The sequence below is a fragment of the Megalops cyprinoides genome, chromosome 18 (genome assembly GCF_013368585.1).
Source record: "Megalops cyprinoides isolate fMegCyp1 chromosome 18, fMegCyp1.pri, whole genome shotgun sequence".
NCBI classification, from domain to species: Eukaryota; Metazoa; Chordata; class Actinopteri; order Elopiformes; family Megalopidae; genus Megalops; species Megalops cyprinoides.
In genome coordinates this window covers 26,629,334-26,642,072 of record NC_050600.1, presented here as the reverse complement: position 1 = coordinate 26,642,072, position 12,739 = coordinate 26,629,334, and the positions used below count along the sequence as shown (strand labels likewise).

The 12,739-nt window shown below is 42.8% G+C and overlaps 1 protein-coding gene across 1 annotated transcript; it reads left to right on the top strand.

Annotated features, from left to right (window-relative positions):
• The first annotated feature begins 6,177 nt into the window (after positions 1-6,177).
• On the top strand, positions 6,178-12,104 carry LOC118792922 (cell surface glycoprotein 1-like). Its single transcript, XM_036550769.1, has 4 exons — positions 6,178-6,300; positions 6,922-7,102; positions 7,931-8,346; positions 8,447-12,104. Exons 1-4 carry the CDS (start codon positions 6,178-6,180, stop codon positions 11,564-11,566), a joined length of 3,840 nt encoding a protein of 1,279 aa, XP_036406662.1. The 3' UTR covers positions 11,567-12,104.
• The last annotated feature ends 635 nt before the right edge of the window (positions 12,105-12,739 follow it).

The window sequence follows — 12,739 nt, the reverse complement described above, 5'->3', positions numbered from 1 at the left end:
AGCATTTCAAAAGTTCAGAAATATGCAGCATGTTTAAATTACATTACATTTCCAATCTTCATAAGCATTGGCTGTAATGGCAGACAGTGGCACTGTAATCGTGGCACTTCGACTTCAAGGGGAGGAGCTGACGGAAAACTCCATCATTTGATCAAGCACCTATATGACGCACAGGAGTATATCACTCTCTGCAACTTGCAGTACAGACGTAGCCGAGGCATCACGTCCTACTGCTAGTCGCCGCAGGGGAGTGCTTGTAAGACAGGCACAGACGGACGAAACGAAACTGAGGAGGGGCGGACGACAAGAGGTAAGAATTCCCCTGGCTTGTCCTTACTTTTGCAAGGTGAGACTTACGAACATAATTTATGTAGTCATACATTAAACCTTTAACTGAGCGCTGGAGTTATACTCTTGAATACCCTTATCAATGTATCCATAACCTAATTTTCCTTTTTTTTTCAAATAATTATATGTCACACAACATTGCTATTTGTTTGATAGTAAATTCCTTGTTTTCCGCAAAGAATGTCGCCATGTTTGTAATTGTTAATGGTTTTGCTGCTCGGTGTAGAATGCTGAACCATGACCTTTGATATGTTCTCTGACGGGACTTCGGCTTTGGTTGACACTTTTACGTTCTGTTCTACTACTCTGACAGCCAATATATTCAACTCTAAAGACATTGCCATTCTTTAGTATTTTAGCAGCGGGGGGCTATACTACTGTTAGCCTGTTCTAATTTAGTGAAAGAAGCCATTACATAAATATGAGAAATGCCCGAACAAGAAATGTCATATATGTTTAGGGAAGGTTGTTATGTTCATAAAAACGCAAATATCAAATCTGAGATTGTGTCAACTCTTCTGTAAGCACGTTCAGCTGCCATTGATAGTGTCCGCTATTCTTAAATCTCCGAGCTTCTTTGCCTCGGCATGTTTTTGGCTTGAACGTAGTCTTTGCTTTTGCTAAGAGAAACTTATAACTCTTGTCTTATTCTGTAAGTCAAAAATATCAGAACTGTTTGAGAACAGTAGCCTATATACAGTCATGAGAAAGAAACGTATTTGTTTCTGTAACAAGCGCGCCACAACAGGTTGGCAGGAGCTGGAATGACCTACAGGTGTAGAGGACATTTAGCTAGCACATTAACTCGCATTGTTTTCGTGCTCGTGACCCAATCTCGTTTCACCCGTCGGCTCAAACTGCGCCTACAGAAACCAGCAGATTCCTGCCTGCGCCGTACGCAGCCTTGCGTGCCTTCACATTGTCTGTCCTCGTGAATGGACGTAACTACTTTTAAAAGTGTGTGACTGTGAAAGCCAACAGTGTGAACAACCTATGTGCTGTCTGACAGGGAGACCTGCGAGACTTTGCTCCTTATGCCGCAGTGCCGCTGTCTTTCCGCCCGTATATCTTCCGAGCGCGCCGGAGAAGGAGCCAGGTTCCTGACACAGTAGATCCCAGTGAGAGAGATGTTCCAGTCTTGCTCAAAAACAAAGACTAACAAATGAAGGTCTGTGACACTGTGATTGTGTCCCCTTGCACGATTTGGGGTGGAGCTCCTCGGTTGTCTGGAACAGCAGTTTATCCCGAGGAAAATGGGTGTGGACAAAAACACCTTGCTGCCGATTGTCAACTGCGTGGGTACTTCTGTCTTCATGTTGAAGGGTTTGGGAAGGTGTCTCCCAATTTTTATGTTTGCTGGTTTTGTTCCAGCTGAGCTTTTAATTAACTGGGCTTGGATGTGTCATTGATTGAATTCTGGTCTGTGCTGGACATCTCTCTGAGGTTGTTTTCTGTGTGTCCTTGAAGAAACAAATGCGTAATAGCAATCATGAGTGGTAAGGGGCAAAAGTGGAATATTGTATAGAACCACTTCTAATAATGGGAGCATCTGTGCAGGGTGGAGTGTTATCCATCCTGTTAGCTTAGCAGTTTGTTGAACATTGTGTTCAGTAGTGAAAGGTCAGGTGTGCAGATTGTCAGGCCAAGTTTGTTTTAACCTTGGAAATACAATCTCTGCTTTTTCATAGAGTTATGTCTTTTATGTGTGTTATTTCCTTCTAATAGTAGGTTTTCACTTTGGTTTATAGAGGGCTGGTGTAGCCTTGATTCTTGTGACCTTGACAAACTTTGTTGACATGTCAAAATTTTGGATAACCTAATCAAAGATAGATCGCTGATGTTATTAGCTCATTATCAAAACAACACCTTGATATAGTAATGTTCTGGCAGAGAGTAGCTGCACTCAAGAGTTTATCTGGTAGAATGGATTCACAGGTAGCATGCATAGACACTGTGTCATGTTTGCCAGTAACTGAGGTCTGTCACACTCTCAGACACCTGGCTCTGGTCTTAAAGGTTGCAGGGAGGTTCACAGCCATTTGATCTGGCCACATCCTCTCTTGCTGTTGGTTGAACACTCTACTTCTTCGCCTCATGTGGGACTCGGCCGAAATGTGGGCAGAAACCTCAAGTCTCGTCCCTGAGGGGCGTACCTTGACACCTCACACTCAGACCTGATCACTTTGAATCTCTAAATCTGGCTTTTTTGTAATATATATTCAATCCCACAAGAAAGCACTAGTTATGTGATATGAAGCTGTTGCATACAATATGTATGATCTAACCCCTTGAGAGAATTTCAGATAAATAAACGCAATGGTTGAATGCACCAAGCTGTGCCCTCATCCACTTGCTTGTCCCTCACCCATCCCCCCCCAACCCCCTGCCTTGGACGACCGAATCTAACATGTGCGCTTTACTGACCTTGAGGTCTGTCTGACTTAAGAACAGACTTTCATTCACCCTTGCTGGCATACTTCATCTGTTTCATAACCTCAGTCATGTGTTGCAAAAACAGGGATAGTCCCCCTGCTAGTCACTTATTATTTCAATCTGGTTCATAACATTTCATTCATGAAATCTGGCAAAATTAAAAAGAATGACACTTGAAAATACAGAACAGTTTTTTTTAAGTGATTCTGTTTCTTAAATGTCACAGCATAATGCTTGTTGTTTGTTTCCAGCTTTTATGCATGCTGATAGTAGCCTATGTCAATGTGAAAGTGTATACTTAAAACCATGCAATGCTGTAATAGATATCAAAAGTGAAGGCTGTGTGACTTGGATCTTTTATACTGTCAATTTTGTATTTCAGAAGGAATGGTTATAACATAGAATGGAGCTTAATATTAGAATATCGTTCAGTAGTTCTCCTGAATATTGGTGATAGGCATAAAGTTTACATTTCAGCCACTACAGCGGTATTTGAAAATTGAAATGTTTATCTAGTTCAGATATTCTAATAAAGAAGTCAGGAAAACAAACTGAATTTGATGAATTTACCAGGTAATAAATAGTCTGACAAAGTAATTAGCCGTTGAACTTGTCCTCTGGCAATAATAGCCTAGTTTCAATTACAGTAGGTAACGCAGATGATAGCCATTTATGTAAGGGATACACTTCCTCTCTTTGGCCAGTTCTCAATGTTGTACCTTTCAGATGTTTGTTCCAAGTTTAAACCATTACAACTTCAGATTCTGTTCTGTCCATTATAAAGATTTGATTTCTTTAGTTTATATATAATATAGGTGTTTGTTCATCTTATCACATTCATACTTATCACAGGGTGTAATATTTGCTGAATTGCCAACTGTGTATTTGAACTGTTAAGCAAAACATTTGAAAACAAATCTGATATTAAACTTCAGGAAACATACATCTGACAATTATAACACAGTAAAGGACTCCTCATTATCTTCAGTGGTACTTTTAAATGATGATGAATGGATCTCTAGCTTTCATCTCATTGGCTGTTGAACAAACTAAAGACTGCAAACTGGCAACATTGTTATAACCTTGAATAAAGTACTAACCCTGAATTGCTACAATAAATATAATACAATCGCTACAATAAATGTCAATAAATATATCTGTAGCTGTACTAAATGATAATAGAGCCAGCTCCTTGCTTATGGATAATTACATACTTTGATTGGTAAAATAACATGTAGCTTGTTCTGTTTTCAATGCATAAGTAATTGCTTTGTGAAATGTTTTGTATGACAACTTGCTGTGGTTGCATATGTATCATTTAAATGCATAAGGGAATAAACTGTACAAAGTCATTGCATTCCAGCTCTAGTTGTACAGTGCAGACAAATCAGACAGCATCAGACAAATGCACAATGCAGTGTGTTTGGTCTGCCGAATCTGTATCTGAATATGTTCATTTGTGTAGTATACTGTGCTCATGTTATGGTCATGCATACAAAATAGGAGATTTAAGAATCTGCAATTATGCTTTGTGTGTATATAAATAGAAGATATGCAGAACATATGTTGATGTGTATTGGATCAACATGTTTTTGCCAATGTGTTTTCAAGATGAGCCAGAAAATGCCACAGGGGTTTGAAAAAAAACAAACAAAAAATCAATTTGGGGTGTTACTGTTTTTGCATAATAAAGAAATTAGCCAGGTAAGCTCCCCTACCACCTTCAATGTCCCTGAAGTTTAAAGGGTTTACACACTTGGGCATAGAGATCAGATCTACAGATCAGAATGATTTTGATAGATGGCTGGCTTTTCATGTCTTAAGATGATCTAAAAAGATAATGATAAAGACATTTTGGTGAATAGGCAGTCGTCAAAATTTGAAAACTTTCGATTGAACCTATGGTGACAGTTGCATAACAAAATTGTACCTCGCAGTCCCTACCCACAATCCCAGCTTTGATACTGAGTCTCCTTTTAACCATGACCAGAAGACCTTTTGATTTGCACAAGAAAAGGAAATGATCTTACAATAGTTTTGGTGAAATCTTTTAACATCAACTAATTTCAAGTGGGTCTGTTGGAGTAATGCTATATGTATATTTCTGTGTTTAAAGAACTCTAAACATTGAATTCTTTTGACTAGAGAGTTATGACCTTGTACATTTAGACACATAATATTAAGGCTGACCATATTATGATTGAGGATAGGTCATCATTTTTAAGACATGAAAAGTTCTGGCTAAGAGGAGTGCAAACAAAAAGAAAAGGATATAAGGAAAATATAAGGAAATAAGGAAAACATTTAATAATACCCCTATCTCTTTGGAGAACAAAACAACACAAACAAGATTACATAAAATAGAGGCCATTATGCCTGGGACCAAAAAAGCCTCTGCTTCTAAGAGAGGAATGGCAGGTAGTAACAGAGCATACCCTGAGACTCTGCCACAAAAACGGGGCACAAAGCACACCTTGAATAAGGACCCTGAATAAGGATTATTCAGTGCTTGGATGGAGACAGCTATACCTTAAGGCATGTAAAATATTGACGAATATCGAACATCTTGTGGGGAGACTGAAGTTTTGTCAACATTACAATAAGCTGAACACCATTTGTCAACATCAAGTGCAGAAATTTAACAAGGTAAGCTTGTAGACTATAGGAGCAGGAGGAGCCCGTGTATACCAACAAGATAAATACACCAACTAAATGGAATAAAAGTGGGAAAACAGAAATGATTTGGCATGAGAATGTAGGTGAGTATACTAAGGTGGAGTAGACCTAAGTCTACATACCAATATGGCATCATCCTTCACCTGCAACCTCATTTCTGCCTGCTTGGCCTAAAAAGACACCACGTACGCTAGCCCCGTAACAATAGACCTGTTTGCCGGGTGATGTAGTGCCACATCCTCTGGTTACTTGTTTTCTTGTTTCATTTTCCTTAAGTGAAAATACAAAATCATCTTTAACTAATACTTTGGTATTGAAGGAGACAACCCCCACTCCTTGACTGCGCAATGACCACCTCACTCAGCATTTCCTCTGATCACATTTAATGAACAGGATTTCCTGTGGCACAAAGTCTCCAGCCCTCCCCTGGAGTATCTGAATGAGGAACTGTTCAGCCCACCGCTGATGCAACAGCATTATATTTGGTGACTCCTGAGATTGCGCTGCTCAAACTAAGCTACCTTCTCTTTTTGCAACAGGCCCATTCTTCTCAGAGGGAGAAACCTTTGAATTTAACATCGAAGAGTGCCTGGTTTGAGTGTTGGAGTTGGTGAGAAACAGGTAACATCACTGTGGGTAAATAACCTCGAAGTTCCTAGCTCATCTCAGTGCTTATTTTACGCTGATATGTAACTTTGGCTTTCACTGGTGTTGCTAGAAATGGGGTTTGCAGAGGATGAGCTGTTCAATGGCTACCTGCGGCGCAACATGGCAAAGATTGCAACTGTTGTCAAAGTGAGAGAAATCCTGCCCCATCTTCCCTGCCTCTCGCAATCAGACCAGGTGAGTTCCTGTCAATAGTAATCCATGTTGGCTGCGAAGCACCTGCATACACTTGTGTGTTTTGCCACTTGTGTGTTTTTGTTGGTATGGGCCTGTTTGTATTCTTTACTTTTTCTGCTCTAATTGCTATTTTCATCTTTGGAACCATATTCTCATTCTATTACTCAAGTTATTCAGCAAAATTCTATCTTTCATGTCATTCTGGCATTGGTGCTCTGATGTAAGTGCTCTAAACTTTTACCTCTGTTGCAGTGTCCTACTTTTTCATGCTGCAGTGCTGCTGTCTTCCTGTTACTATCTTCTTGATTGTGTATCTGCTCTATTACAGCATTATAATTGTAATCGTGAATCATAATTGTGTTACACTCCTGAAACATCTATTTCTGCTTTGCACTTTGTGAACACTTTTGTGATATTTCCTGTTGTGAAGACTGTTATGCAGTAATAATGTTGATTGGTTAACTGCTAAAATGGATTGACTAATTCATCTTATTGATAATGCTCTTGCTGTGTGGCTCCCCTGGGTCAGTATTGCTGTTTTGAATGTTACACAGTGCCAGACTGCAGTATTTGAAGTGTAGTTGCCTGCGTGTCGTCCGTGCATTTGTGTTTCTTCTTAAGGTGGAGGTCACTGCAAAGCGGGAAAATACAGGCAACTTTAATGCCATGCAGCTGCTGCTGGGCCGTCTGAGGCGCAGTGAGAGTTGGCTAGAGGAATTCATCAATGGCCTGCGGGCCTGCCAGCACACTGCCCTCGCTGACGAAATCCAGGCAGAGTACAAGTCCCTGAAAGCCCAACCTGGTAAGGCACCGTCTCCATCCAACCAAAAGTGACCAACTCATCCCTAGCTGGTCATTATAAAGAGAATTTTACAGGGGTCAGGTGGGTCATGGGATGGGAGTTCATCCTGATTTCTATGATGTGAGATTACTGATGTACAAGTATGTCCTCCAGACAGGGTGGCAGATTAAAAGAGGGCAATTACCCATCATCCATTTCTTCTCTTGTCAAGGTTAGAGGCAAGCAGAAAGGCAGCAGGTGCCATTTTCACAGTGTTTGATGTAAAGCAGCAGGGGATCAAACCCCCGCCCACACCCACACACACACACACACACACATATGCTTGACTAAAATGCCCACCTAATCCACCCAACCGCACCGCATCCACTGCATTTATCCATTATTTCAGATGCCATTTTGTCATTACTCTGGCAATCTGACTCTTCACATGATAATGCCCAAAGTACCCCAACAACCCAAGTGTGATTGGACCATCTGTGATTTAATTTCAAAAGCAGTGTTACAAGAGTAAGTTGGTGCAAAGATATAGTGGTTGAGTTCCTGTCAATAATGTGTGTCTTGTTTTGCACACCTTGTGTGTATAAAAATAGTGAAGACAACAACGTGCTGTAAATCAAACTCTTTATTATAAATAGTATTTGGAACATGTGTTGGCTACTGCAGTTCTGAAACTCCAGATCCCTGCTGACGTTGAATGTAGCTTTAATGACATATAGTCCATATATTTGTGATGTAATACAATCTCAACATTTCTGTGAGTGAAATTTTATCAATGTAATTCACCACACAATCACATCTTTGTGTGTAATAACTCATTCTCTCTTGTAGGTGGCATAGCTGCAGTTGGCAGTTCTCCTCAGCCTCCACTCAAGCCCAGCCCCACAGCCACATCAGAAGCAGCAGAGACTCCAGCTGTGGCCACACCTCCTTTCCTGGAAGCTGCCTCTAGTGAAGGGGCATCTGGCAGTCAAACAAGTCCTCCACATACTGTAGCCCAGACCCAGAACCTCCCAGATCAACCCGCTGCCTCCTCCCAAATCCCTCCTTCTGAGGAACATGCATCTACCCCCTCTAACTTCCCTGTGGCTCCAACAGTTCACACCTCCATCCCTGAAGTCCCACCTCCATTCCTTCAGATGTCCCCAGTGAAACCACCAGTTCAAGATACTAATCCACCAGACACCAAGCTAAACACTAATGGTCAAAAGCCAGAAGTTATCTCCATTCCAGCTGTCAGCAAGGAGGTAAGTTATTGTATGTGCAGTCCAATTGAATTTATACCTTATGTTTCTCTATCTACTTACTATACCAATTATCCCTAATTTTGCACTATGACTCTTCCAGGTTTTGCCAGATGATCAGCACACAGGCCCAACAGTGTCCCCACCAAGCCCCACCAAGGAGGTAGCTGGTGCATTAGCCTCCACAACCATACTAGATTCAGTAGATGGTCCTTCCCCTTCTTTCTCTGTGGGAGGAGTCTTGGCAGAAGAGGAAGGGCTCCACAACAAGCCAGGGATGTTAACCTGCATCCACAGTGTCCAGGTGCACCGGCCCTTTGACAGCCCATCGGTCTTTCCAGCCATCCCAGAGGAGGAGCCATACTCCGTGGAGTCCACCTGCCCAGACATCAGTTCCACTGCATCTGGCCACAGTTCTGAAAGTGTTACTCATGGCAATGTGGAGAGTCTTGCTGAGAATGTTGCCCCTGGTGACTTGAAGGGTCTGGAGCCCAGAGAGCCATGTAACATAATGCCTGACAACAGGGAGTGTGTTGCTGTTGACGATGTGGAGAGTGTTGCAGAGAGTCATGTCCCTGGTGACTTGGAGGGTGCAGCCCCCCATGATGGTGAGAGCATAGCACCTGACAACAAAGACAGTGGTGTTCCTGGTGACTTAGAGGTTGTTGTAGAGAGTGTTACCCTTGGCAGCCTGGAGGATGTAGCTCCCAGTAATGCAGAGAGGGTAGTGCCTACCAACATGGAGTGTGTTGCCACTAACGATGCAGGGATTTTAGGGCTTGACAAGAAGGAGAGTTTTGGCCCTAGTGACCATGCGGCTGTAGTCTTCAGTGATGGAGAGAACTTAGTGCCTGACAACATGGAAAATGTTGTCCCTGGCAACTTGGAGGGTGTTGCAGAGTTTGCTGCTCTTAACAATACAATGAGTGTAGGGCCTCACAACAAGGAGAATATTGCCCCAGGTGATGTTGAGAGTGCTGCAGAGAGTATTTGCTCTGGTGATGTGGAAAGTGTAGCTCCTAGTGATGCCGAGGGGGTAGTGCCTGCCAAAACAGAGAATGTTCCCACTAACGACGCAGGGAGTTTAGGGCTTGATGACAAGGGGAACACTGCCCTTAGCAACGTGGAGAGTGTCGCTCCTGGTAACTTAGAGGGAGCAGCCCCCAGTGAGGCACAGAAAGAAGAAGAACCTGACAAGAAGGAGAGTTTTGGCCCTAGTGACCATGAGGCTGTAGTCCTCAGTGATGGAGAGAATATAGTGCCTGACAACATGGAAAATGTTGCCCCTGGCAACTTGGAGGGTGTTTCAGAGTTTGCTGCTCTTAGCCATACAATGAGTGTAGGGCCTCACAACAAGGAGAATATTGCCCCAGGTGATGTTGAGAGTGCTGCAGAGAGTATTTGCTCTGGTGATGTGGAAGGTGTAGCTCCTAGTGATGCCGAGGGGGTAGTGCCTGCCAACACGGAGGGTGTTGCCACTAATGATGCATGGAGTTTAGGCCTTGATGACAAGGGGAACACTGCCCCTAGCAACATGGAGAGTGTTGCTCCTGGTGACTTGGAGGAAGTAGCCCCCAGTGAGGCAGAAAAAGTGGGGCCTGACGACAAGGAGAGCATTGCCCCAGGTGATGTAGAAAGTATAGTGCCTGAAAACAAGGACAGCTTTTCCACCAGCAATGCTAAGAGCTTAGTGGGCAATTGCACAGAGAACATAGGCCTTGACAATGTAGAGACTGCAGCCCTTGGAGATCCAGAGAGCAAAGCCCACATCAAGATGGAGGAGAACCACCATGGTCATACCCACATCAGCCCATCCTCCATCACTACACACACACACAGCCCAGAGAGCATGTTACCAGGCACACTAACTCCTGGCATTAAGAACACAGCTGCAGAAACCCCGGATAGTGTAGCTCCTGCTAATGTGGAACATACTGCGACTACCAGTGACTCAAAGACCATAGTCCCCACTGATCCACCCCAAGACAACTTGGAAGACAAAGAGTATGACACCAATAACCTAGGGATCAGCCCTCCTTCTGTCCCCTTTCCTAACCCCAGCTCAGAGAGCTTCACCCCTGGTGAGCTGAGCAACATAACTCCTGAAGAGGCCTATAGCGGGGGTCAGGCATATAGTGGAGAAGAAACTGACATCATAGCCCCTGGAGAAGCTTATAGCGGGGGACAGGCATATAGTGGAGAAGAAACTGACATCATAGCCCCTGGAGAAGCTTATAGTGGGGGGCAGGCATATACTGGAGGTGAGGAAGATAGCAGGGGTGAGACTGACACAAGGTCCCCTGGCAAGGAAGATACCATAGTCCCCAGTGACACAGAGCAGCCACACACTGGGCTAAAGGAGAGTCAGTATGAGTCCACACACCAGAAGATCAGCTTGCCCTCTGCTTCCTTTTCCAGTCATATCCCAAAGAGTGTTGATCCTGCCAATGACAAGAATGCGGCCCCCAATGACATGGAGAGTGCCGGCTTGGATGACCAAGAAAATATAACTGGAGGCATGATCCTACCCCACAATGGGCCAGAGGAGAATCAGTGCAACTCCACCCATCTGGAGATTAGCTTGCCTTCCTTTAACTTTTCTAACCACAGCCCAGAGTCAGTTTCCCCTGGAAACATAGAGGGAATAACCCCTGAAAACACAGAGCCAATCCATATTGATCCAAAGCGGAACCATTGCAGCTCCACCCACCTTGAGATCAGTTCTACACTATCTTCCAACCACAGTGCAGAGAGGGTAACTCCCAGCTACCTGGGGAGTGCACCCACCAGTGACACAAAACCCCCTAGCAAAGAGGCAGCAGAAAACCATTTCAACCCAGTCCACCTGGACAAAAGCACCACCTCAGCTCTTTTGTCCACCCACAAGCTAGACGATGTTGCACCTGGTGATGTGGAGTCACATCCCAACAAGCATGGAGCAAACCACTCTGCTTCTGCCTGCCAGACCATCACTGATGATAAGGATGTGCCAGAGAAGATTTGTATGTCTGAAGACTCAGGCGACCAGAACCGTGTGGAGCAAGCCCTGTGTGCCACTGGAAAAACACCAGGGGGCACCCTCACAGACAAGCATCACCCACTTGAGGCTGTTCCAGAACAGGACCAGCCCAACAGCCAGGGTCAGCAGGGTAAATACTACATCCCTGCCGCTGCTGTTGCCGGAGTGGCTGCTGTGGCAATGCTATGGCAACTGAGGAAGTAGGCTGACATCAGGGACTTTAGCTTTAGTAGGGGAGTAGGTACCAGGGCCAGGCATAGAGCAACTTCTCCCTCATCCTGGAGGGCCACAGTGTCTGCAGCTTTTCTAATGGGTTGGTGGGTCTGCTCATTTTTATCTTATTAGCCTGACATAATTACTTAAATTAATAATTAGCTGTATCCATTTAGAGTGATGCATTTTCCAAAATACTGAACTGGTCCAGTATAAGGAAGTTCTAAGTATAAGGTGATACCCTCAACCTTTTTTAAGAGAATTTTTTAAATTGGCAAAAGAATGCAACTTCAGCAATATATGTTGGAAAAAGTAATGTTCTTTTATTCAGCATTGAAGATGCCATTGCAATCCAAAAACAACGTTTGAAATCCAGTTTAAGCTCAAAACATTCGTCAGAACATTTCACATCGTCTCACATTAAGTGACTATGTTTGTAGCAGCATGACAATTTTGATGTGCCTGTTCCAGTATATATAACTGATCTTCAGTTTTATTCCTCTCTGCCTCTAAGGTCATGCCATGCAGAGATAAAAAGGAATGATAAAATGCATTCTAGGATTTTTATGAGACTTTGATGGCTGTGGAGTCATTTACACATCTATATAAAATGTATAGATATAGATTTATATTTATATATTTATATTTATAGATAATATCAAAGCTATATCAAGCTATATAAAATTACCTTGTTTATTGTTTTAAAAATCTGAAGGGCTTTTCTGTACTGATTCATACTTTAATAAAGGTGAAAAAATTAAAATTAAAGTTGAGTTAACAGTTAATAGTTATATACAATTTTTTAACATGGTCAGTAAGGGTACAGTTATCCATATTATATATTTTCCTACCACAGAGCTAGCTAAGCACCACAACTGATGAATGAATGCTCAGTCCAATGGCCAGTGACACTACCTTTCAACACTTAGTGGTAGCAGTTTCAACAAGTCCATGAGTGTAGGGCAAGTTGTATTTTTAAAAGGTCAAGCCAATACAATATATTACAATGAGAAATTTGAGTACAGGGAATATGTGCAATTTTCAGTTGTATTATTTTGTAAAAAATGTCAAGCTGCATCCAAGGATTGGACTAATTAAAAAATTAAGAGCAGAAGTTGATGTAGAAATGAGCACTTTGTTGTGATTAGTAAAGTAATTTGGTCT